Source organism: Stenella coeruleoalba, assembly GCF_951394435.1.
Source record: "Stenella coeruleoalba genome assembly, chromosome: 6".
NCBI lineage: Eukaryota > Metazoa > Chordata > Mammalia > Artiodactyla > Delphinidae > Stenella > Stenella coeruleoalba.
The window spans coordinates 64,330,909-64,358,284 of NC_137151.1; the positions used below are offsets into that span (position 1 = coordinate 64,330,909).

At 41.7% G+C, this 27,376-nt stretch overlaps 1 protein-coding gene and 1 long non-coding RNA gene across 5 annotated transcripts in view; one reads left to right on the forward strand and one right to left on the reverse strand.

The window, feature by feature from the left end:
• The first annotated feature begins 3,299 nt into the window (after positions 1–3,299).
• Positions 3,300–12,179, forward strand: LOC307188341. Its single transcript, XR_013828914.1, has 5 exons — positions 3,300–3,670; positions 5,449–5,556; positions 6,887–6,978; positions 8,060–8,267; positions 11,467–12,179. It is a non-coding gene; the product is annotated as an uncharacterized lncRNA (long non-coding RNA).
• The window catches only part of STK39 (serine/threonine kinase 39), a 311,340-nt gene continuing 290,255 nt past the window's right edge, over positions 6,292–27,376 (reverse strand). For 3 of the 4 annotated variants that reach the window (XM_079925347.1, XM_079925350.1, XM_079925348.1), the window contains exons 17-19: positions 19,038–19,102; positions 7,945–8,003; positions 6,292–7,732 (exon numbers count right to left, since the gene is read on the reverse strand). In XM_079925347.1, coding sequence (XP_079781473.1) covers positions 7,516–7,732; positions 7,945–8,003; positions 19,038–19,102 — 341 coding nt within the window. In that variant the 3' untranslated portion in view covers positions 6,292–7,515. Of the gene's footprint in view, positions 8,004–19,037; positions 19,103–27,376 lie in introns of all 4 variants that reach the window. The other variant, XM_079925349.1, reaches the window with a different exon arrangement.

Consider the following 27,376-nt stretch of genomic DNA (forward strand, 5'->3'; position numbering starts at 1 on the left):
AGTTGATTTTACAATTCTTTTTCAGTCTTTGTACTAGCTTTTTAAAGTGGTTGATCCACAGCCGTTACTATGTGCTTGCCTTTACTAGTGGGATTTTTCCTTTCTTATAGATTCTAACTTCTTGTTATATAGCCTTTTCTTTTCTACTTAGAGAAGACCCTTGAAAATTTTGTTTAGGGTTGGTGTAGTACGATGAGCTCTATCTCTCCTTCAATTCTGAATGATAATCTTGCTGAGGAGATTATCCTAGGTTGTTGGTTTTTCCCTTTCCACATTTTAAACATGTCATGCCACTCCCGTCTGGCCTGCAATGTTTCTGCAGAAAAATCATCTCATAGACTTATGGGGGTTCCCTTGTATGTGACTCGTTGCTTATCTATTGCTGTCTTAAGAATTCTCTCTTTAACTTTTGCCATTTTAATTTTGATGCCTAGGTATGGATCTATTTGGATTCATCTTGTTTGGGACTCTCTCTGCTTCCTGTACCTGGATGTACTTCCTTCTTCAGATTCAGGAACTTTTCAGCCATAATTTCACTGAATACATTTTCAACCCCTTTTTCTCTCTCTTCTTCTGGGACCCCTATAATGCAAATGTTGGTACACATGATGTTGTCCCAGAGTTTCCTTAAACTGATTTCATTTTTAAAATTTGTTTTCTTTTTGCAATCCTGATTGGGTGATTTCCACTATTTTATCTTCCAGATCACTTACATGTTCTTCTGTATCAGTTGGTTTGCTGTTAATTCCTTCTAGTGTGTTTTTCACTTCAGTTATCATATACTTCAGTTCTGATTGGTTCTTTTTTATTTTCTAGTTCCTTGTTATAATTCACACTGTGTTCATCTATTCTTTTCCCTAGTTCAGTTAGCATCTTATTATTAATGCTTTGAACTCTTTATCTGGTAAATCATTTATCTGTTTCATTCATTTTTTTAAAAAAAAATTATTTTTGGCTGCACTGGGTCTTCGTTGCTGTGCGTGGGCTTTCTCCAGTTGTGGTGAGTGGGGGCTACTCTTCGTTGCAGTGTGTGGGCTTCTCATTGTGGTGGCTTATTGTGGAGCACAGGCTGTAGGCATGTGGGCTCAGTAGTTTTGGCTCGCCGGCTGTAGAACGCAGGGTCAGTAGTTGTGGCACATGGGCTTATCTGCTCCACGGCATGTGGGATCTTCCCAGATCAGGGCTTGAACTCATGTCCCCTGTGGCCAGTGGATTCTTAACCACTGCGCCACCAGGGAAGCCCCAATCTCTGTTCCGTTCATTTTTTTTCAGGTTTTTTTTCTTTCTTGTTCTTTTATTTGAAACAAACTCCTCTGTCTTCTCATTTTGCTTATCTTTCTCTGTCTCTATGAAATTAGATGAAACAGTTACCTATCCTGGTCCTGACGGGGTGTCCTTGTGTGGGAGTATCCTCATGCAGTCTGCATGTGCCCAGTGGCTTTTGTGGGTGAGCTGGATCTGAAGTGAGCATGAGTCACATTCCTCTTCCAGGTGTGCTGGCAGCTATCACCTTGCTAGGAGGTGGAACTTGGAGATGGCAGAGATGGGGGAGGGCTAGAGCTAGAGCCAGGTGTGACAGGGGGTTTCTCCTCTGCCCAGTGGCCAACATCACCCTATCGAGGGAGGGGGCGGGTCTAAAGTTGCTGGAGCAGAAGCCCTGAGGGTCAGGTAATGTTCCCTCTAAGTGTGTGCTCTCTTCCCTCCCAGCATGGGCACCTTTGCCCTGCAGGGGAGCATTGTGGGAGTAGGTGTCCCGTGCAGGCCAGGGTGTGAGCTGGGGTGTTCCATTGCTTTGACTGTTCCACACCAGTCAAAGCTCCAGATCACTCCCAATCTGCTGCCTCTGCAAGTGCCAGTGATGGCCATCCTCACCCTGTTCAGCTACAGTGCTGGGTCCAAGCTGGTTCCATCCTCCACGACTGCATACTCTGCTCCACAGCGGCAGCCTTTGCCTTAGTGGGGAGCTGTGCTGTGGAGCAAGAGGGGCCACAGTGTGCGCTGGGGTGGTCCCGGCACCAGTCAGAGCACTGATCTTTCACCCCTGTGAACACCAGGATGGATGCCTTGCCAGGTCTGAGCAGACTCTGTCCCTGACAGCTATGCACTTAGCTACAGCAGCCTTTGCCCTAGTGTGGAGCTGCTCTGCAGAGCAAGAGGGGCCACGGTGGGTGCTCAGCTTGGCCTTGGGCCTGCAATGGGGCAGTTGCAGAAAACCAGCCAAAGTCCTGGGTCATTCCAATCTGCTTCCACTGCCTTGTTGAGGGAGTAAGCATGCATACACGTTTCATAAGAGTAGTCTAGGTTTCTGGCAGCCCTGCTGTCAGTCTCCTTGGCCTTCAAACCTGCTAAGGGGATCTTTCCTCCCAGTGTTGGACCCCAGGGATGGGGTGCCTGATACGTGGTTCAGACCCCTCACTCCCCAGGGACTATCTCTGAGGCTGTGTAATCCCCCTCCTCTTTTGTGTCCCCTCCCAGGGGCACAGGTCCTGACCTGATTGCTTCTCCCCTCTTCCTGCCTGACTGTGTGGATCTTCCTCACAGCCTTGGTTGTATAAGTCATTCTGCCAGTCTCCAGTTTGTTTCTAGTGAGAATTGCTCCACATGTAGAGGTATTTCTGATGTGTTCATGGGGGGGAGGTGAGCTCCGCATCCTCCTACTCTGCCATCTTGATCTCCTCCTCTCAATTCACTTCTTTCTTTCTTCAGAATCCCGTAGAGTTTGCAGAGAAGAAAACTACTTTTGTATGTGAAAAATCTACCTGAATGTACTCAATCTCACTCTGAGCACCTGCTAATTTTGAACGTAATGTTACTTTACACATCTAAGCGCTGCTGCCAGAATCGTTCAATACCAAATTGTCCATCTGGGTGGAGGATGGACTGGAGTGTTGTTTATACCATTTAAAAAAAAATTTAGTTTTTAATTTTTGGCTGCGTTGGGTCTTCACTGCTGCTTACGGGCTTTCTCTAGTTGCGGTGACGGGCTTCTCATTGCGGTGGCTTCTCGTTGCGGAGCACAGGCTTCAGTAGTTGTGGCATGCAGGCTCAGTGGTTGTGGCTCACGGGCTCTAGAGCGCAGGCTCAGTAGTTGTGGTGCATGGGTTTAGTTGCTCCGTGGCATGTGGGATCTTCCTGGACCAGGGATTGAACCCATGTCCCCTGCATTGGCAGGCTGATTCTTAACCACTGCACCACCAAGGAAGCCCTCTATACCATTTTTTAAAGGGCGCTATCCTACTTCTTCCAGATTATAGACTTATTAGTTTACTGAACATTTTACCTAAACAATAATACCTGTCTTCATTCTGTAGCAAATTCAAATAATAGCATAAGATGGTAATTTTAAATAATATTCCTTGCCCTTTGAGTTATAAGCTGCATTATACAGGTTCAGCAAACCTCTTCAGCCAATGATGCTCATTTTGTATGCTACAATTCATGTGGGGAAGTTTTATGTACCTTTCTTAGCATCCATTGGTTTGACATAGATGCACAGTAGCTGGTATGCTAACAGTGCAAATTTTTCTCCTTTTTTTTAGGTCCCCAAACCAGCCATACATGCTGAGCAAGGTATAAGAAGACAGGTAAAGAAACATCACTGTTATTGGACCACGCTTTTTCTCTGTGGCAAAATAGCACCGAGGCAACCACTGGGACCTTCTGGAAACAGGTACTTTTGACTGTTTTTTATGGCGTGTCTATTCCAGTGGAGTGCCAGCTCCTTTCATGTGGTGTTTTTGGGTGTTGATATTGTGTCTAGGGTCCCTGAGGGAGTCAGTCACTTAATATTTTTAAAATATGCCTTTACAGTCTCCACTCTTTATATGCATTAAATATTTTACTCATTCTTGGTAGTACACATCCTAAGCAGCTAATTCTAGCAAGTATTGCATCAGCTTAAAGGAAACACTCTCGTATGATCAAAGCTCATTACTTGAAATTTTAGTTCATGCCAATATACAATGGAAACTGTCACTTGAAAACCAGTTGTTTATGCCTATTTGGCCTAGTAATAGACCTCTTGAAACTTAGAACCCTAGAAAGCATTACATAGTTCTAGGTTGGGACATTCTGGCCCTGAGGGTAGTTTCTAGTACCACCCACCCTGGCACACCACTTATACTTAAACCCAACCTGCCCCTTAATGTCCTGGTGAGAGTATGAAGTGGGCTAGGATTTCCTAACAAATTAGACAATAAATGTGTGCAGCAGAAAAATGGGGATATATTTGAGTTCCTTTAATTGTATCATAATTGGCTAAAGCCACTTTTGGATGAGCTAGAAGCATGCTCTCTGCTATATGAATGGATAAATATTTTAAACTGATCATATGATTGTACTGTCACAAACTTAATGGGCCTCACTAAGTGACAGCTTCTCTTATCAAATACACCTCTAAGTCAAAAGAAGACCTAAGATTATTTACTATCAAATGCAAATCCTAACTGGGCAGAAGTCCTCCAATGTTAATTAGCTCATGTTCATCATCTCTGTAATTTAATTACTTAACTGTAGATTCTGCTTACCAATTTAACTTGGAGGGTTCACCAGGAAGGTATATTGCTCAACACAAAATAGACCACAGGTGCACTGTTGAGATGAGTGAAAATCCTGATATAAAAATTCCCCATGCTAGGATCCTATATGGGACTAGATTTGTTTTTTGAGAGAATTCTTGGCTCTTCCCCTAAAGACTGCTACTTCACCCTACTCCCACATGAAGAAGAGGCATGAAGATAGATCATATTTACCAGCATGTATGTAACAACACATAGGGAAATTTATAACTTTACACAGATAATTATTTGGAAAAAGAAATTAAGTTTTCATCACACACGATTTGTAGGTGTCTCTAAAAGCTGTCTTATATACAGAAAACCATTTTGTTCATACAAGAACAATATATTGGGGCTTCCCTGGTGGCGCAGTGGTTGAGAGTCCGCCTGCCGATGCAGGGTACGTGGGTTTGTGCCCCGGACCGGGAAGATCCCACATTCCGCGGAGCGGCTGGGCCCGTGAGCCATGGCCGCTGAGCCTGTGCGTCCGGAGCCTGTGCTCCGCAATGGGAGAGGCCACAACAGTGAGAGGCCCGCGTACCACAAAAAAAAAAAAAAAAAAGATAATGATAACTTCCTTCTATTTTAGATCTTTGCAAGTTGACCACAGTAGAGACACATGGGATGTGGGACAGTTTTTGTATATATTAAGGTATGAGATGTGAGTGCCTTGATTTTACGAAGAAATGTAAACCCTCCTGTTTGTCACAGCATGTGAAGCTGTCCAAATATCTGTGTTAGCGAAGTTTAGGTCTTTGCCAGTGAGCACAATCACAATGTGTCAGGTTTAATCAAAAGCCTGATTGATTAGGAGAAACAGTCACAGAGCATTGCCTAAAGGAAACGTAGCCCACTCATTCCGCTCAGTTTTAAATGTGTTTTATCTTTCTAGACCACAAGTGAGAGCAACTGCTTGGATCACACTCTCAGCTCCTGGCTGACCAGCATTTCCTATCATATACCCTACCCATCTGGGCCCCCGCAGAAAGTACTAGAAAGGGTAAGTAAGTGTTCAAAACTTGCGATATATGTATCAATGCTTTGAGAGTTTTTAAGTTTCTGAATACATAACTCAAACTTCCAAGAAGAATTTCACCTCAGGGTTTAGTACTAGGAAAAATCGTGTTTCTCCTTGAGAGAAAAAAAAAGTGTTCCTCTTCACTGTTGCTGTGTTGGAAGCTCTAATCCCAATCTGTGTGCTGCTCTAGCAATGGTGCAGGACCTCATCATGAACTTGTGTCCTAACTTCATACTTGCATTCATCTTGTTAGCCAAATCTTACTGACCCTTCATCCTAATTTGTTTATGTGTTTGAAAGTCTGTATCTTGGTATATAAATATATGTAAGCTCACTCAGATACCATTAGGAAAGATATGGGAATATGGGCGTAAAGAAAATATAGCATTATTCTTTACTATATTGCAAAAGAGAGCGCTACAGTTCCTCATGTACGTTTTATTCTGAGAAGAATATGAGGGTCTTTTCTTACACTGTTTTTTGGCCACAAGTTGTGCAGTGGATGTCAGGAAGCCAGGGCCCTAGGAGGCCAGCTCTGCAGGAAGCTCTGAAAGGCCCTGGACAAGTCCTATAACCACTCCTGCCTTAGCAGTTGGAGGGAATTCTTCTCACTTGTCCCCTGCAGCCCTGTGGTTTTTGACTTAAAGACAGACTGTCTACATGGAGCGTGAATGTTTGTCTTTCATTCTTTTATCAAGCAATTGTCATACCTGATTTTCTGTGACTGGACGGATGCCTGATGGATGCCTTAGTCTTCCTCCGGGGCACTTTTCACCAGTTAATTCTCACTAGGCATTTTATGAAAGCACTAAATATCACTGCAGCAATGCAGACACTGCCTAGAGGAGGAATGAAACAATGTGACACTACCTCTTTGTGCAATAATACACTTTTATTTTCCTTTTACCTTTGCAGTCATCTTTGAGTAATTGTTGTGTAAACAATAGAATGGAATGAAATTACATTAAATTGTATGCAAATGGCTCTAGAACACCTTAACAATTATGACAAGGCAATTATAAATAACTTTTTTGTCCTTAGTAATATATATTTGCTTTTTAAAGTACATTAAAGAGCTGCCGTATCTAGGGTTAGCTAGGAAAGAGCAAATGCTACCATCTGGGAGCCACCTCCCTGAAAGTTTAGACTCCAATTTTGAAAATCCTAAGGTTTACTATTCCATAATGTACAGTCAAGCAGAGGGCTATTTGGGTTGAAAGTATTTATTCTTGAAACTTAACAGCGTTTTACCTTTTGGTCATTGCACAAAACCCTTTCTATTATTTTTTCACTCCATCTGGGTATTCTGCAGAATTTCAAGTAAAACACGGATTCTGGTATATGTTCAAGTTTATCACCTTTGGAACGACAGATCCTATCACTTCAGGAGATGTCAAATCAGAGGTGGGTACATAATTAGCAAGCTAATAGAATGGCAACGTTTTATATCCTAAACGTCCCAGTGAAGCAAAACTTACATATGCCACTTTATGTAGAGGAAATTTTAGATCTGAGACTATTCCAGAGTAAAGCAGCCTCAGGCACATTCTTAATGTGAAAGTTTTTTTGTTTTTTGTTTTTGCAAGGCACCTCCCTCTCCCAAGAGACAATCAGCTTGTGGACTGGTTTTCAGGCAAACCAAAAAGAGTAAGCATCCTAGTTCCTAATTCAGTCATTTCAAAAAATCACAAGTTATAAATACTCCAAAGATAGACCTGAAACTTTTTGTTTAAATAACGAGAGAGTAACTGCAAGAAGCATATATAATCAAAAACGTTTTTCTCTTTCTTCTAGCTAAGGTGTGTAATGCATAAATATATGAAAAATAAAATTCACAGTCAGTTTTAAAACTAGAATTCAAGTTCGGCTAATAAATCTTAATTTTATATTAATTTCTAAATACAACAGAAGAGGCAGTATTGTCAGATGTACAATAAAGTATTATAACAGAAAGGAAGGACAACAATGAGAGAAGAAATAGGCTTCTGATAGAAAAAAATTCCTTTCGTTGCCAATAAATAGGACCACCTGAGTGTGTTTCAGATTCTTTTCACGTAAGGGAGATCCGAATTGACTGCTGAGGGTATTAAATAGCTTTTGGAAAAATGAGCAACAGTCGTGCAGCTGTGGTGTTTGCTTGTTCTCGTACTGTGGGTTGCTATAGAATAAAGCAGAACTCAGTGTTGTTAAGTTTAAAAAAATTCTTTTTTTATCCCGTTATGTTGAAGCCGGCCTCTTCACAATCCTCTGATTTTGCTAGGGGGTGGGAGGAAGTGGCAGGGGAGGGAAAGGTTGGGGGGAGGGCACGGCGAGGGGGAGGCATGGCAGATCAGGGCGACATCAAGGGACAGACATCAGCTGACACTCAACTGAGCAAACCCAATCAGCTTCACTTCGTCGGGAATCTCCGACCCATCACAGCCAGAAGCCTGAAAAGGGAAAAAGAAACGCTCAGTGCTGGTTGGTTGCTACTGGTTTTTTACAGACTTGTTCGTGTGACGGCAGATCCAAGCACCGTCTTCATGGGGCCACGTGTCCCATCTCTTCCAGGAGACATCCTAAGAATCACTTTCTTCAGTGACTACTGGGCGCTAACGACCCTGAGAAATCTGGACCTCCAGTACAGAGGGGATTTGTTACCCGTGAAACCACCACCACTGGAACCACCGATGAACCACAGGACTGCGCAGAAGGTACATACATACACAATCTCAACAACTAAGTAAAATGCTTTTAAATATGCTTTACTTTTAAAAGAATATTATGAAAGTGAGCAGAAGAGATCTAACAGGTTACACTCAAGGGTAATTTGGTTTTTATCAAAATCACTTCCTTTGTCAAACTGGCCAAAAAAAAAAGTGGTCACCAAGTAGTGGAACAGCTCATGACAGACAACTGTTGTTTAAATATGTGTAATTTTTACACGGAAAGGTACCATAACAAGTTTTTCCATAAACAATTTATAATAATCTAGGACATATTATTTATTACCAAGTTATAGAGTGCCAAATACTTTATCATTGCAAAATCCAAAGAAACTGCAAATAAGCCATTGCCCATCAAAGCTTTCACTGGCCCTAATTCAGCTTATTCTCCTCTTTTTGACCTCCCTCTCCTACACACGCACACAGAGTACTCAGATCACCATTCTAAGTTGCCTCTTCACTCTGTAGTACAAAAATCACAACTGGACATTATGTAAGTACTACGAGTGGGGGGAAGGAAGTTTGAATGCCTGGGAACGGGCAATTAATTACCAAAGGGCCATACAAACCTTTTCTTGGCCTAATGCCTGCTAAATTATTGTTGAAACAATTAGTTTCCCAGGGTACGAAGCCCTTTCCAAAATCATCACAGTGAAGCTCTTAGCATTGCTCCAATAAAATAAGCAGCTAATTAGAACATATAACTTAATATTTTAAAATAATTATCCTTAAAATAACTGTGAGCAGTTATGCTTAATAAAATCCATAGCCTAAAGAGTAGAAATATTAACAAACTTTGTGTCTGTCTAACGATGTCTCTAGCTTCACTTAAGATATTCAGTAAAATACCATTTCCAATTTCCATTGTTTGCATTGCCAGGGTCAGAAAGGTCAGAAGTGCTTCTTTCCTTATCACTGAACAAAGCAGGCATACTGATACTGTAATGCTTACCATACCACCCCACCAATTTTCTCCTTCTACTACCTCTGTTTCTCGATCTATCCTCCCTTCCCTAAACCTATCCTATCCTTCCCTAAACCTTCCCTTCTCTCCTTGTCGCTATTGCTAACAAACAGCGTCATTTACTCAGCCCACTGATGCGGGCAGAGACAATCTGTGTAGACAACTGACAAACATCTGAGGTCAAGCTATTGCTGCTGCTGTTGACAAAGGTCAGACTAGCAAGTGTGAAGCACGTCAGTGCATTTGAAAGCTACATCAGAAATTTGTAAATGTGAATAGCAGGAGGTTAAAATGGCTAGAAATAAAAACATTAAAATCCTTCCAGTGAAGAGTAACAGAAGTGAGAATGTGTAGTCAGTCAAACCAGTGATTATGTGGGTACACGGCATAGGGGGCCCGCGTCCCGTCCTATGTTCTGTTTCCTGGCAAAGAGGCACAGGCCGGGGGTTTGGCTTTGCTTCAAGGCACTCAGCCCTCCCTCCTCCAACTATCTTGCTAGCTCTCTCTTAAGGCCAAGTCCTTGCCTCTTGGCGGCTTGCAAAATGCTCACGAGGGCAACATGCATCTAGAGAAAAGTGACCAGAAACCCTTAACGCAGCAGTTCTCAAACTTTATCAAGAACTCCAAACAGTTCTGTCTCTGTGGGTTACATTTATTGTACCGACTTAGAGATGTTAAAAAAATTATTTTTATAAACAAATGGGACAGAGCCAAACTTACAAGCTTTTGCACAGCAAAGGAAACCATAAACAAAGCGAAAAGACAATCTACAGAATGGGAGAAAATATTTGCAAACAAACAATGCCACCGACAAGGGCTTAATTTCCAAACTATACAAACAGCTCATACAATTCAACAACAGAGAAACAAACAACCCAATCAAAAAATGGGCAGAAGACCTAAACTGACATTTCTCCAAAGAAGACATACAGATGGCCAACAGGCACACGAAAAGATGCTCAATCGCTAATTATTAGAGAGATGCAAATCAAAACTACAATGAGGCACCACCTCACACCGGTCAGAATGGCCAGCGTTAAAAAGTCTAAAAATAACAAATGCTGGAGAGGGTGTGGAGAAGAGGGAACCCTCCTACACTGTTGGTGGGAATGTAAGTTGGTGCAGCCAGTATGGATGTTCCTCAGAAAACTAGAGTTACCATATGATCCAGCAGTCTCACTCCTGGGCATATATCCAGATGAAACTAATCCAAAAAAGATACATGCACGCCTATGTTCATAGCACTATTCACAACAGCCAAGACATGGAAACAACCTAAATGTCCATCAACAGAATGGATGAAGAAGATGTGGTACAATATATACAATGAAATACTCAGCCATAAAAAAGAATGACATAATGCCATTTGCAGCAACATGGACGGACCTAGAGATTATCGTATTAAGTAAATCAGAAGGAGAAAGACAAATACCATATGGTATCATTTACGTGGAATCTAAAATATGACACAAATGAACCTATCTGCGAAATAGAAACAAACCCATGGACATGGAGAACAGACTTGTGGTTGCCAAGGGGGAGGGGGTTGGGGGAAGGATGGAGTGGGAGGCTGGGGTTAAAGTTATTATAGATATAAATGGAGAAACAACAAGGTCCTACCGTATAGCACAGGGAACTATTATATTTAGTATCCTATGATAAAACCATAATGGAAAAAGAATATTAAAAAAAAAGCATGTATCACTTTGCTGTATAGCAGAAATTAACACAAAGTTGTAAATCAACTATTTCAATAAAAAATATTTTTAGTAATGTTAAAGTACTAAATATATTTTAAAACATAAAACATGTTTATGTAGATTATCTGCTACTGACCATCTTAGAAAATAGTTATTTCTAAAGTATTCATTTACTGATTCATTAAACATTATAGAAATAAACCCACTGTGTGCTAATAAAATCTTCATGAAAAATAAATAATCAAAACAAAAATATGAGAAGAGTGGCACTACTTCTTCCATTTTTGCAAATCTTTAATCTTTTGCTTAATAGAAGATGGCTGGCTTCTTACACCTGCATCTGCATTCACTCTATTGCTCTGTTTTCCTTAAAGTGTATAAAGAAAATCCAGTCTTTCACAAAATAGGTAGTTGGAAAAGGGAAGAGTATCTTAATAGCTTTTCCAGATAATTGTGGATATCATTTGTTACTATGCCGAAACTTGCCAAGTGGTATTTTCTTTTTTCTTTTTTTTTTTTTCAGATTCACGTTCCTTTTTATTCAGGAGCACGTCTTTTCATAAGGCCAATGGTGAGCATTGTCAAGATCCATTCATTCATCAGGGGCTGCAAAATGATGATATTCTATCATTCCTTCCTTATTTGCTAGCTGAATGCTTCTACAAAAAGAAACTTCTCCTCATCAACTATTTGGTTACCCTTAATGGCAGTGTCCATATATACTCCAGTTGCTGAGGCCTCCATGGGCTGCGAGCCTGCAGACAGTCGCCGTCACTCCGTCGTGGAGGTGGGATGGGGGAGGGAGGTTCGCTGCTGCTTCAAGGCCCGGGCCCAGCCAGTGGGTGGCCATTGAGAGGACGCCGGGGGACACAGCCCTGAGCCTGTCCCCGGGCCCCTCAGCTCCCCTGCTGGCCCCGAGGCAGGAGGACCTGGAGGGCCCAGGGAAGAAGGCCGGATCTTCCTCTCAACTGCACTCTCTGCCATGGGGACCACTGCGAGGCTGACTGCCAAGTGGTATTTTCTTAAAGCTTAGTTGCAATGTAGAATGTGAAACCATCACATTCAACTTTTCATAACTCTATTATAGTAAACAGTGGTCTATTTTACCTTTGAATGGATCTGTTACCTGTGTATGATGTTTTAGCATCACTGAGCTATGCAAACCTTCCAAATGTTGACATTAAACAATATCAACAAATCATATTTATTAATATTACCCATCCCCAATCTCATCAGAAATGCCTTTTAAGTACTGGGGGTCGGGCGGGGGGTGTTTCTCTCAAGCTTACCATGGCAGATACAAGTTTTCTAAAATCCTGTTTTTGCTTGAAATCTGAAGTTTCTTATCGACAACAAATATTGTCAGTTGTTTTCCTTAAAGTGTCAGGCTTACTTGGTTCATTTCGAAAAACAAGTCTGCCAAATCCCTAGTCTGAATAGCCAATGTCTGTCAGTTGTTCTTCCAAGTAAACGTGATATTCCATGAAAAAAAAAATATGGCTAGTTTGGCTCTCAACTCAAACAACTCACCAGTGCTCTTCCTGGAGACAACCATCATACTTCAGTACTGAAGAAATGCTTCCCGCCTCATCACACAGAATACTAAAAAGATGTGTTCTCAAGTGGGGACTTGAGCCAGGTCCACTTATTTCTTAAAATTTTATTTACTTGCTGAGTGATGGAATGAGTGCTTTGAAGACGATGCCTACTACTACGGTTTGATGTTCCTGCCTTGATGTGTGCCAACATCAGTAGCTTTAACCACAATGGCTTTTACACCAAATGTCAACACAATGGAAAAGGCCAAGTAACACCTTAGTATTGCTATGAAAAGTTTTGACACTCAGGGTCCCTTAAAATGGTTTCAAGGAATCCCAGAAGTTCAGTACCCTCACTTTGAGAACTCCGCTTCAAAGGAAAATGTATCCGTTATCAGGACTGTAGCATGATAGTGTAACACCACTGCTCTCACTCAAGTGTCTGTACTGATTCCTGAAAGCCCCCACTTCCCCATCCCTCCTGACACACCAGCAGGTGTGGCCCACATCCTGCGGAGGAATTGAAGATGCGGTTGTCCAGCATCGATCATAAGGATTCCTCACCACCTGGAGAGTTTCTGACCTCCTCAGGTGATTCAAAGGTTCAGCAGTTTGAGAACCTCTGTTCTACCCTAGTGTGCCACAAAGTGTGAACCTCCCTTTCCTTTAGAACGGGGGTTCCCAAACGTCAGCATCAGAATCACGTGGGGAGCGTGTTAACACATGGATTCCTGTGCCCCATTCCCCCAACATTCTGATTCCTTAGGCCTGGGATGGGGCCCCAGAATTCACATTTTTATCAAGTTTCCAGGTGAAGCTGATACTGTCCATCTGGGGACCACACTTTGCAGAACCATTGTTTCACACTGAACAGGAGACAGCTGCTATGCTACATGGACCTTCTTGAACTGACAGTTTCAGCAGGGGGAGTAAGTTTAATACTCTCAGCTAGTTTTTATATCATTTCAGTCCTGGCTTTACCTGTACTTTGGGGAATGTTGCCTTAGTTGTGCAGCCTCGGGAAATAAGGCTCTTTAGTCATTAATTACCAATGCTTATAAAATTGCTATCTGCTGCTCACCGTCAGTAATTACTAGAGAAATGCAAATCAAAATTATAATACAATGAGGTAACACCTCACACCAGTCAGAATGGCCATCATTAAAAAGTCTACAAATAACAAATGCTGGAGAGGGTGTGGAGAAAAGGGAACCCTCTCGCACTGCTGGTGGGAATGTAAGTTGGTATAGACGCTATGGAGAACAGTATGGGGATCCTCAGAAAACTAAAAATAGAGCTACCATACGATCTAGCAACCCCACTCCCGGGCACATATCTGGACAAAACTCTAATCCAAAAAGATACATGCACCCCTATGTTCATAGCACCACTATTCACAATAGCCAAGACATGGTAACAACCTAAATATTCATCGACAGATGAATGGATAAAGAAGATGTGGTACATATATACAACGGAATACTACTCAGCCATAAAAAAGAATGAAATAATGCCATTTGCAGCAACATGGATGCAACTAGAGATGATCATACTAAGTGAAGTCAGAAAAAGAAAGACAAATAACATATGATATGACTTATATGTGGAATCTAAAATATGACACAAATGAACCTACCTACAAAACAGACACAGACTCACGGACGTAGAGAATTGTCTGGTGGTTGCCAACAGGGAAGGGGGTTGGGGGAGGGATGGAGTGGGAGGTTAGGGTTAGCAGATGTAAGCTTTTATATATAGAGTGGATAAACAACAAGGTCCTACTCTAATAGCACAGGGAACTATATTCAATATCCTATGATAAGCCATAATGGAAAAGAATATTAAAAAAGAATGTATATATGTGTAGAACTGAATCATTCTGCTGTACAGCAGACATTAACACAACTTTGGAAATCAGCAGTTTTTTAAATTGAAGTATAGTTATCTGCAATCTATGTGATTAAACTTCAGAAACTAAAATCTGTACGGCTCATGTAAATGTGTACCAACTGGATGTTAATTACATGCACAGTTGACCCTTGAACAATGCAGGGGTTGGGGGTTCCAACCCTCCAAGCAGTGGAAAATCCAAATGTAACTTATATTTGGCCCTCCTTAAACATGGTTCCTCTGCATCTGCGAATTCAACTAATCACAGCTTGTTAGTACTGTTGTAGGTGTTTACTGAAAAAAGTTCGTGTCTAACTGGATTTGTGCAGTTCAAACCCATGCTGTTCAGGGGTCAACTGTACTTACAATTTGTGTTGTTTCTTCAAGAACAAATTAAATATTTTACATTTTCACTAACACGATTTTAAAAATCCCACACTGAAAGCAGCCAAGACTTACCTACTTTACAAAACTGCAAGGTAGCATGACTTAAAAAAATTTATGAAGACTTGCCTTGAGGCTTACAACGATAAAACCATACTGATATGTCAAACTCAAAGCACATAGTACTTGAGCTGAAATGCCGCCTATGCCTGAACCACTTTGTTGAAAGTGTTAAGAAGGTTTACTGATCTCCCAGCTCCCAGCCACGTCAACAACGGAAATCATACTTCACTCATTATCTTACCTGTCAAAGGAAGCTAAAGATCTCATTGGGTGGAGGAAAAAAAGTACATGTACTTCTTTAAATAACCAATATCCTTGCCCCTCAGGCCGCTGTCCTTCTTATATAAGCAGATATATAAGATAAGAGACACCTTTTCAAGCCTGAGGCCTTTTCAAGCCTTTTCAAGCCTACATTGTGGTGGGAGCTGGGAGAGGAAAGAGATTGGAGAAGGAGTCATCTACCAATAGAATGCTTCCCAGCCTCGGCTAAACACTGGAATCATCAGGGGCGCCTTCCAAGTTCCCAGAGCCCAGACTCCACGAAGAACAATTAAATTAGGCTATGTGGAACGGGACGCAGGCATTCGTAATTTTTTAAAGTGTCTCCACCATTCCTTGAGTGAAACCACTGTGCAGCCAGGTGAAGAACCACAATACTAACTACTAGTCTTTAGATAATTTTCAGGCCCCTTACATTCTCCTTTAGAAAGCAAAGAAAGCGCTGAGATTAAAATGATAAACAGCTGAGAGATGAAGGGCTATAAGCAGTAGCCGCTTAGGAGGAAAAATGCTTCCGAAACACTTTGATCTTTTAGTCTTCAATAAAATAACCAAATTGGATCTCTGTGGTTTTACCAGGATGTTATTAGTGTCCGACAGAAGATTAAGGCAAGGAGCACTTCAAATGAGCTCCGTCAAATGGGTCTCAAACTGGCTGGCAACCGACAGCCACAAAGAAACCCTCTCAGGTTTTAACTAGGGATGGATGGAGAGTTAACTGACAGAAACAGAAGGTCACTCCTGAGTTTGGCTTTATTTAACACCTTTAACTGTCTTTGGGGGGAAAGCCATCAATTTCCATTTACTGAGAATGCCACACATTCCGATCCATTCTCAAGCTATAAGGGGAAAGAAAAACTTGCACGGCTTCTCCTGCAGGTCTCCTGCGCCAGACAGGCCAACATTACTCACTCTGCTTAAGGTACAAAGGAGATCTGGTCTCAACCAGTGTAAGTGTGTCTAGTCATCCAAAAGGTGAATCCACAAACAGAAACCTGTAAAACCATAAGGCTGCAAGGTCCCGCCTGTAAGACTGAATAGTTGTTGAGCACTGGGCCGTGATGCTAGATCAGGGTTGAATTCCCAGCTTCTGCACTGCTTGATCCTGGGCAAGTTAACCTCACAGAGCCTCTGATTCCCAAGACATAAAATGGACCCAACGACATCACCATCTTGGAGGCTCGTGAGGACTAAATTAACTGAGCTGAATGAAGTAGGTAAAACACCTCATGCAATGGCCCGCAAACGGTGGATGCACATGAAATAGCAGTGATTCTTGTTATTTCTGCAGGCAAGGCCAAGGCATTTTGAGAGAAATTTTCCTAAATGAGGTTTGTGCTCTGATATATTTTATTAATTATGATCAAGTCCCTACTACGTGCAGGGAATCCAACAGAAGTCCCTGCCTGCCTGGAGCCTCTAAACTTATTAGAGACACAAATAAGATTCTACACAATTTCAATATACTATAACCTTTCGGGGAGAGAATACAGGAGGAGCACCGAGGCCAAGATCGGATGCCAGAAAAAAGCTTGCTGGAGAAGTGAAATTAAGGCAGAAAACTGGAACGTGTCTAGGTGTTGGTGACACAGCGAGCAGGCCTGGAGAAGTTGGGAGAGAAGGGTATTTTAGGGAAGAGTACATACAAAGGGTCAGCTGATGAAAATAGGAGGAGAGAGGACTAGGGGAAGAAGTGAATGGGGGGATAAAGAAAGGTGGCGCAGGACCTAAAAGGAAGTCTGATTGGGGAGGACTTCCTTTAGCCATGATCAGGGTTTGAGTTTCAGAAGAGGACAGTGGAGAGCCAGTCAAGTATTTGGGGCATTTTGGAATTAAGGAAGAATTACGCGGGCTAGAGCCCCAGTGTAGTAAACAGAGCTGGAGGCTGGCAAGTTGTAGGCAGGAAGCTCAGTTTGGGAAGATAAGAGGATCCCGCTAGGGGGCTGAGAATGGGGATGAGAAGGACAGACTCAAGAGAGCGAATCCAGGGAACTAGTTTCACAGGGACAGTATAGTGGGTGTTTCTACAAAACCTTCAGTACTATGAAAGGCCTGGGGTTGCTACTCCTATTTTATAGGTAGGCGAGTTTAGAGACAATGGGGATAAACCAGCATAAAAGTTTTAATCTCTTATCTCTAGGTTTACATGTTCAAAATTGGGAAAATGTTCAGGAGGTGGTATGTTGTAACTTCTTTTTTTGCAGTAGAAAAAAACCGAAGAAACATTACTACTGGCTTGAAATGCAGACACAGGGTGTCATCTTTCTCATCCATATATCCTCACATAAGTGAAACATGTTTGTGAAGATGCAGGTGAATTAGAAACATAATAGAGGTGACAGAGGAGCCCCAAGCTAGAAGATGAATTTTTCAGTTTGTTAATTTCTCACTCTTTGTCTGACTAAAATGTTCTTTTGTTATCAAAACAAAATGAATTTCTTCAGCTAAATTCTTTCTGTGAAAATCTTTGTGTTTTTCTTTTATCACTCAGCCTGGCCCTCTGAATTTAGCTGAGGAGCAAGACCCAGAAAGTTAATAGCACCAGGTTAACATTTGCTGTAACGAATCATTTAGCATTTTCTGGCCATGCACATTTTCCATTAAATTTTCACGAGAAATAAAAAAGACAGACCATCAACGTATGTTGTGCAAAAACAAAGTGTTGGTCATCTAGATCTTAAATTGCTTGCAGCATTCAAGACTGGCCCTTGATAAGAATAATTTATAATTTAAAAAATGAGTCATTTAACATCCTGCTTGCAAAAACCTTCAGGAAAATCGTCACTTTTGACTACTTGGACTTCTCTCCATTTCTGGCCATGATCACAATCTCTTAGTTTCACAAGGACCTCAGAATGCTCAGTATCTGTATCTCTATGGCTACTCTAGTTCTTACATTTAAAATCTGCTAGTGCAGAAAAACTGCTGGAATATCTCCTCTCCACAAGAATCTGTTACCGTGATTTGAAATGTGGAGTTAAAATGTTATGTCATTGCTCACTAGCCTTCAGAGGGCTGTTCTACAATCGCTTCCAATTACTTAAACCACTTCTACAACAATCGGCCTCAATTTTTAAACGTTAGAACCACTTGGCTTTTGCTTCAGGAAAGCTTTATTAAGAGTGCTGCTTCAAACTCAGTTTAATTTTGTCTTTATGGTCAAGTTGCCATACAAACTGGAAGCAAAAGGGTACAGACTTCAAGACTTCTCAAATGGCCACTCTTATTAAAGATGTGATGGTAAAAGAACAAGCTATGCTCATGGGAGAGGAACTTTCCAGTCACGATCAGAAACTGTTCCCAAGCCATAAAAAAGAACAAAATAATGCCATTTGCAGCAACATGGATGGACCTAGAGATTGTCATACTGAGTGATGTAAGTCAGACAGAGAAAGACAAATATCATATGATACCGCTTATATGTGGAATCCAAAAATAAAAAAAGGGTACAAATGAACTTATTTACAAAACAGAGTCACAGATGTAGAAAACAAACTTATGGTTACCAGGGGGGAAAGGGAGGGGAGGGATAAATTGCGAGATTGGCATTGACATATACACACTACTATATATAAAATAGATAACTGACAAGGACCTACTCTGTAGCACAGGGAACTCTACTCAATAACCTATAATGACCTATATGGGGAAAGAATAAAAATAAAGTAGATATATGTATATGTATAACTGATTCACTTTTTGCTGTATACCTGAAACTAACACAACACTGTAGATCAACTATATTCCAATTAAAAAACAAAACAAAACAAAACACCCCAGAAAATCTTCCCAAATGTTGACCAGGTAAATGACGAATGCAAAAATGGACGCCCACCCCCAAAACCAACAGCAGAATTACGGGACAGGTTAATAATGATATTATTCCTTATTGGCACAGCATGGCGAAATATTTACCTTCGTTCCATAACTTTCCACTTACCAACTTAAATGTCAATGTTTTTAAAGCTTTGGGATCATCTACAATCTTCTGTAAATTAGCAGCCACTGTAAAATACAAACATGGAGAAAAAGCGTCCAAATTATTTCCAATAACTGGATTTTCACATCAATGATTCAGAAAATCTGACTAATGATGCAATAACCTGCAAAATCATCTCTTTCACAGTCATTACAAAGTCCATACAAATGACCAAACTACTCTCATAAAGACGTTTTCTATCACAACCTACATCTTCAGCACATCTGAATTAATCACTATACACTGACCCCACGTTTTCTACAATAAAATGAGAAATTACTTTCTAGTGGAAAGTAGAAATGATAGTAGCCCCCCATTGTTTCCACCACCTGGTTTTTCTCAACACTCATTATTAAGAGATCTGTTAGCCAGGAGAGGGCAGTACAAAACAGAGGAGGGGTATCACAACGACCCATTTCTCTGGAAATAATAGGTCAGCATTTCGAAGGCCTGTCCCTATAAATTCACTCAATTCTCTGCACCCATTTTTATCAAAGCAACAAAATACAGTGGATAACCTCTACGACTCAGGCATGTGTTTTAGTGCTTTCAGGGCACGATGATCTGTCAAAGCAGTGAAGTACCACCTTGAGCAACCCAGGAACTGGCTGAACAGGGTCAAGCACTAGAGGCTGTCCGTTTGGAGCTCAACAGTGCAGCTATGTTTTTAGTATTGGCCAGATTCATCAGAGACCCCATCCTGCTCTCTGTGGCGCCGTGACGTATTTGAGGCTGTCACAGAGAAGTCAGCCTTTCTTGCTTTGGGTACTGTTTATGAACAGAATCCTCAACAGGCGATGCCGATGGAAATTGAACACCTTCCTCTTTCCACGACCAAACCTGAACGTCAGGTAAGTACTATTGGTCAAAGAAAGTGAAGTTACTATATTGAAGAAATTAGGAGAGAGGTCCTCTTCATCATTTTTATTTTTCATGAGGAAAACCCCCTGCTGCTTCAGTAATTAGGCATCTGAAAAGTTATCTGAATATTTTAAGGAAAAAGAAAACCAATTTAGGAGAAAATAGTAAACATATAAATATTTTGAGAAGAGTGTTTCAAGTAGCAAGTTTGTAAGTAGAAAGAAATCTGTGCCAATTTTATTTTTCTCTAAGGTTGACTGAAAACAACCCAGACACAAGAATTTCTCGGCAGATTAGTTTCATTTAATCCATCTGCTGTGGAGGGAAAAAAATTATATATTCAATATGGCCTGTTTCTCTTTTTTTTAATTTTTAAAATTTATTTTATCTTTGGCTGCGTTGGGTCTGTTGCTGCATGGGCTTTTCTTTAGTTGCAGCGAGCGGGAGCTACTCTTCACTGCAGCGCATGGGCTTCTCATTGCGGTGTCTTCTCTTGTTGCAGAGCATGGGCTCTAGGCACGCGGGCTTCAGTAGTTGTGGCACACGGGCTCAGTAGCTGTGGCACACGGGCTTAGTTGCTCTGCAACAATGTGGGATCTTCCCAGACCAGGGCTCAAACCCGTGTCCCCTGCATTGGCAGGCAGACTCTTAACCACTGTGCCACCAGGGGAAGCCCTGGCCTGCTTCTCTTCATAAACCACAATTACAAGCACCATTTTATCTTCATCTGTTGCCCTCTTAATACTTCCAATCTTAGTAACAAAGTTTCATTTTTGTTAACACCCGTCTCCCCCACTCATCTTTTTCTCTCCCTCGTTTTTGCCCACGCAGCAAACTTACACACATCATGTACAGACCCTGGGCCACCAACCTCAATCTTCTTTTGGCCTCCTCCACAGTTTCCTGAACTTATCTCAGATACTAAAATCATCTAGTAGTCTACACAAGAAACATTGGCTCATGGAGTGAAAAGCTCTGCTGTAAAATCCTGCCCACTAAAGCCAGTACTGATGGTGTCAGGGCATTCTGACTATATGAAAATTGCAGCAACTGAGCAGAGTCACCCTTTTCTTAAAGCATGAAAGTGTTCTAATAGTTCCTTGGATTTGGGCTGATTTCACGAGTGGCCGTAAAGTCTTCACATGAATTTCAGTTCTTTCATCCCCGTAAATGTGGATGACTTACTGCCTTGTTCTGGTCATCTATTTCCAGTCTGCTCTCTAATGTTCCACCCAAAGCAGAGCTGCGTCCTACACTAATTCACAACCCTCTCTCTGGTGGACACGCATCTGTGGTAGGGCCAATTTCTAAGAAACATGGCTACAAGCAAGTTGTAGCCTGGAGGGCAACAATGACCTGCTGGCATCTTAAACAGTCATCCCAGAAACCATGTCCCCTTCTGTGAACCCTACACCTCGGGAGACATTAGAAATTCAAATTCTGTCTTCAGCTCAAAGCAAAAATAGCAAAACTGGCCACTTACCTGATTACTCATCCCAGGTGCTACGCTTATTTTCAATTTCGTTGATTCTACTTTGTTATAAAGTGCTACAAAATACCTTCATTTAACTGATGTCACATAAAATTCAGGGTGATGCTAACTTCTCTTCTAGTAGCAATGCTCATTAAAAAAGATGGGTGTCACTGTTTCCTCCCTTCTCCTGACTGCACCCGGATTTCTAAAATAAAAACGCTCCTTACCCAGAACGTGAGCTGAGAAGGAAGGGCTGGGTAGGGCTGGCTGTTACTTTAGAGCTCCTCAAGTATATGCTTAATGTTTTAAGATACCCTAGTTTCCAAAAATAAATTATGGGGCTTCTGAACCCTGCTTACTCAGTGGCCATCAAGTCATTTCTGATCCCTCCTGGCTTTCCCAAATAAAACTCATTCCCCTTTATTCAACATAGTTTTGGAAGTTCTAGCCACAGCAATCAGAGAAGAAAAAGAAATAAAGGGAATCCAAATTGGAAAAGAAGAAGTAAAGCTGTCACTGTTTGCAGATGACATGATACTATACATAGGGAATCCTAAGGATGCTACCAGAAAACTACTAGAGCTAATCAATGAATCTGGTAAAGTTGCAGGATACAAAATTAATGCACAGAAATCGCTTGCATTCCTACACACTAATGATGAAAACTCTGAAAGTGAAATTAAGAAAACACTCCCATTTACCACTGCAACAAAAAGAATAAAATATCTAGGAATAAACCTACCTAAGGAGACAAAAGACCTGTATGCAGAAAATTATAAGACACTGATGAAAGAAATTAAAGATGATACAAATAGATGGAGAGATAGACCACGTTCTTGGATTGGAAGAACCGACATTGTGAAAATGATTCTACTACCCAAAGCAATCTACAGATTCAATGCAGTTCCTATCAAACTACCACTGGCATTTTTTACACCTAGAACAAGAAGTTTCACAATTTGTATGGAAACACAAAAGACCCCAAATAGCCAAAGCAATCTTGAGAACGAAAAATGGAGCTGGAGGAATCAGGCTCCCTGACTTCAGACTATACTACAAAGCTACAGTAATCAAGACAGTATGGTACTGGCACAAAAACAGAAAGATAGATCAATGGAACAGGATAGAAAGCCCAGAGATAAACCCACGCACATATGGTCACCTTATCTTTGATAAAGGAGGCAAGAATATACAGTGGGGAAAAGACAGCCTCTTCAATAAGTGGTGCTGGGAAAACTGGACTGCTCCATGTAAAAGAATGAAATTAGAACACTCCCTAACAGCATACACAAAAATAAACTCAAAATGGATTAAAGACCTAAATGTAAGGCCAGACACTATCAAACTCTTAGAGGAAAACATAGGCAGAACACTCTATGACATAAATCACAGCAAGATCCTTTTTGACCCACCTCCTAGAGAAATGGAAATAAAAACAAAAATAAACAAATGGGACCTAATGAAACTTCAAAGCTTTTGCACAGCAAAGGAAACCATAAACAAGACCAAAAGACAACCCTCAGAATGGGAGAAAATATTTGCAAATGACGCAACTGACAAAGGATTAATCTCCAAAATTTACAAGCAGCTCACGCAGCTCAATAACAAAAGAACAAACAACCCAATCCAAAAATGGGCAGAAGACCTAAATAGACATTTCTCCAAAGAAGATATACAGATTGTCAACAAACACATGAAAGATGCTCAACATCATTAATCATTAGAGAAATGCAAATCAAAACTACAATGAGATATCATCTCACACCAGTCAGAATGGTCATCATCAAAAAATCTGTAAACAGTAAATGCTGGAGAGGGTGTGGAGAAAAGGGAACCCTCTTGCACTGTTGGTGGGAATGTGAATTGGTACAGCCACTATGGAGAACAGTATGGAGGTTCCTTAAAAAACTACAAATAGAACTACCATACGAACCCAGCAATCCCACTACTCAGCATATACCCTGAGAAAACCATAATTCAAAAAGAGTCATGTACCAAAATGTTCATTGCAGCTCTGTTTACAATAGCCAGGACATGGAAGCAACTTGAGTGTCCATCATCGGATGGATAAAGAAGATGTGGCACATATAGACAATGGAATATTACTCAGCCATAAAAAGAAATGAAATTGAGTTATTTGTAGTGAGGTGGATGGACCTGGAGTCTGTCATACAGAGTGAAGTAAGTCAGAAGGAGAAAATCAAATACCGTATGCTAACACATATATGTGGAATCTAAGAAAAAAAAAATGTCATGAAGAGCCTAAGGGTAGGACGGGAATAAAGACACAGACCTACTAGAGCATGGACTTGAGGATATGGGGAGGGGAAAGGGTAAGCTGTGACAAAGTGAGAGAGTGGCATGGACATATATACACTACCAAATGTACGGTGGATAGCTAGTGGGAAGCAGCCGCATGGCACAGGGAGATCAGCTAGGTGGTTTGTGACCACCTAGAGGGGTGGGATGGGAGGGTGGGAGGGAGGGAGACGCAAGAGGGAAGAGATATGAGAACATATGTATATGTATAACTGATTCACTTTGTTGTAAAGCAGAAACTAACACACTATTTTAAAGCAATTATACTCCAAAAAAGATGTTAAAAAAAACTCATTCCCCTAGTTTCTGATGCAGGCTCTGTGTTATTCCTTGAATTTGTCCCTTCCGTGCTCCACAGCCCACTGTCTTTGGTCTCAGTGCTTTCTCTGTCTCTTGACCACACAGGACACAGGTGACACTCACTAAGGCCCCAGGGACTGTGGGCCTCTTGCCCTACCACTGGGAGTACATGATACCTTTGTGTGAGCCATCTATTTCTTGCTTTTTTTTTTTTTTTTCGGTACACGGGCCTCTCACTGTTGTGGCCTCTCCCTTTGCGGAGCACAGGCTCCGGACGCGCAGGCTCAGCGGCCATGGCTCACGGGCCCAGCCGCTCCGCGGCATGTGGGATCCTCCCGGACCGGGGCACGAACCCGCGTCCCCTGCATCGGCAGGCGGACTCTCAACCACTGCGCCACCAGGGAAGCCCTGTTTCTTGCTATTTTTGTGTCCCTGCATCACACTTCAGGCTTGAATCTCTGTCAGGGCTGGAAGTCTCTGTTTGCTCTTTTGGATAACATTTGGCCTAATGTACAGTAAGTACTGCCCTTTATGAAGCTGTAATAATATCATTAACAACCACATGGAACAAGATGCTGATGCTCAATACCCTCCTGAATCTAAACAGAGAAGGAAATAGAGAGTCTCCCAGGGTTTATCTACCAGAGGCCAGGCAGCAGAGGGGACATTTCTCTGGCAAACTAAGTCAGGCATTCTCCAGACACTGTTTTCTCTACAGTCTCCCTGTACTACTCCAATTCTGCACATTTTGACAGTTAGGAAAAGTAGCATTTAGATAATGACTATTTACAGTTTGTGTTTGTATTCTGAGTGATCATTCAAAAGATACACTTTTCTCCCTACGCACCAGCGTATTTCACAACAATCTCATATAGTACTGATGTTCTCGTGGAGGTGACTGAATTTAATTTGAGCTCTTCTCAGACAAAAGCTGTGGGGAAAAGCACACCAAATGAACCCCAAGGCTGATGTATTCCCCTAGTAAGAAATTCTAAGGTGAGACAAAAGCGTAGACCTGGGTTGCCTGACGACGATAATGTCACAATGTGTTTTACTCAAAGACACACCCTGTAGGTTGCATTGGTGCAGAAAGGCAGCATGAAATTGCGAAGAAAGAGACATGGGTGCCAAAAGAGAATCCAAGCTCTAAGGAGAAAAGGAGAGGCTAGGAGAGTGAGTTTCTTATGGATACTGCTATAACAGTAATGCAAAATTAGGGCTAATTAACAATTCAGTTTGGGACAAAATAAAAGAGATTTGCCCTTTTATTTCCCCCTAATCTCTGGCGCTTATCTTCAGGAGATGCAGTGTAGCACAGTGTGCAACAGCCTGAATTCTCCAGCCAGACTGCCTGTGTTCAAATCCTCCTGCTTAGAGCTGTGTGGCCCATGAACTTGGGCAAGTTTCCTTGGCCTCTTCGTGCTTGAAGTTATGCATCTGTAAAATGTGGATATTAATGGTGCCTACCTGATAGCGTTGTTTTGAGGATTAAGTTAGTAACAAAGTTCTTAGAACAGTGTTTGATTTATAGCAAGTACATAATAAACATTAGCTTATTGCCTCTACCCTGGACAACTGTGAATCTTAACCGGTTTCCTTGCTTTCAGTCTAAACTTCTCAAGAGCCCTGTTTCTCACACCTGAGTTACCTGGAGAATTTAAGTCATAAATTGGAACGTGTTGCCTCCTTAGGTAATACTGTTTAACTGTTCCCATCAACTCTGGGATAAAGCTCAAGTTCTTAATGTGGTCCAACAGACCCTCTATGGTCCTACCTCCCTGGTTTACTTTTTGTCATTTCCTACCCCGAATTTCCCCAGGAAGGGTTCTGTAACCCCCATTCTCCTCTACACCTCTACCACTGTGTGCTGAAATTATCTGTTATAGACCTGATTTCCCCACTAAACTCTTTGATAACCCAGGCAAAATCTTACCCACCTCTGCAAAAGGTTTACCTTTGACATATATGTGTGTGTGACATATATCCACATACACAGAAACTGACGATTTCTCACCACCTCCACTGCTACGACACAAGTATAGCCACCATCATCCTGTCGAGATTCGTACAATCACCTATCGTCTCCCTGCTCCCATCCCAGTCCCTCAAGTCTGGCCTCCACCCAGCAGTCCGATGAGCCTTCTAACATACAATAAGACCACGTGACTTCTCTTTTCAAAGCCCCCTGCCAGCGGTGCAGCTCAGACTAAAAACCACAGTCTCTACAATGAGCAAGTCTCCTGGTCCATGTCTGACCTCATCCCTCACCATTCTTTCTGGCTGCCCCTACTCCAGCCACAATAGCCTCTGTGCTGCTCCTTGAGTGTTCAAAGCAGGCTTCCACCGGAGACCCTCTGTACCTGCCATTCCCTCTGCCAGAAACGCTGCTTCTCCATGGCTCTCCCTTCCAAGTTGCTGCTCACATGTCTCTGGCCACCCTATCAACACCCCTCCACAGCTGCACTCTCTACTTCTTTACCCAGAAGTTTTTTCATAGCACTTATCATCACCAGACATGCTATATATTTATGACGTTTTGGATATGGCTTTTCACTTATCCCCGCACGAGGCACATAAGCTTCGATGAGTCCAGGAACTCTGTCTGTTCACTGCTATGTTGCTACTGCCTGCCACATAGTGTCAATATAGAGGGTTCTAAGATTCTAAAAACCCCAGGTTAATATCCTTTTATAGAAGAATTATTCATATCTTAGAAGAAGTTCTACAAATGTGTCTCCTGAAATAATCTAATTTATTTTCCCAAAGCAAATCAATTAACTCTTGGCTCATCTCAAATGAATACTGAGTATCCTAGGCAACCATGACTTTGAAGACTGGCTGTCAACAGGCACATGAAAAAGATGCTCAATCACTAAGTATTAGAGAAATACAAATCAAAACTACAGTGAAGTACCACCTCGCAGCAGTCAGAATGGCCATCATCAAAAAGTCTACAGATAACAAATGCTGGAGAGGGTGTGGAGAAAAGGGAACCTTCCCACACTGTTGGTGGGAATGTAAGCTGGTGCAGCCACTATGGAAAACGGTATGGAGGGTCCTTGAAAAACTAAGAATAGAACTACCAAATGATCCAGCAATCCCACTCCTGGGCACATATCTGGACAAAACTGTAATTCAAAAAGATACATGCACCCCTATGTTCATTGCAGCACTATTCTCAAGAGCCAAGACATGGAAACAAATGTCCATTGACAGATGAATGGATAAAGAAGATATGGTACATATATACAACGGAATACTACTCAGCCAAAAAATGGCACAAAATAATGCCATTTGCAGCAACATGGATGGACCCAGAGATTGTCATACTGAGTGAAGTTGAGTC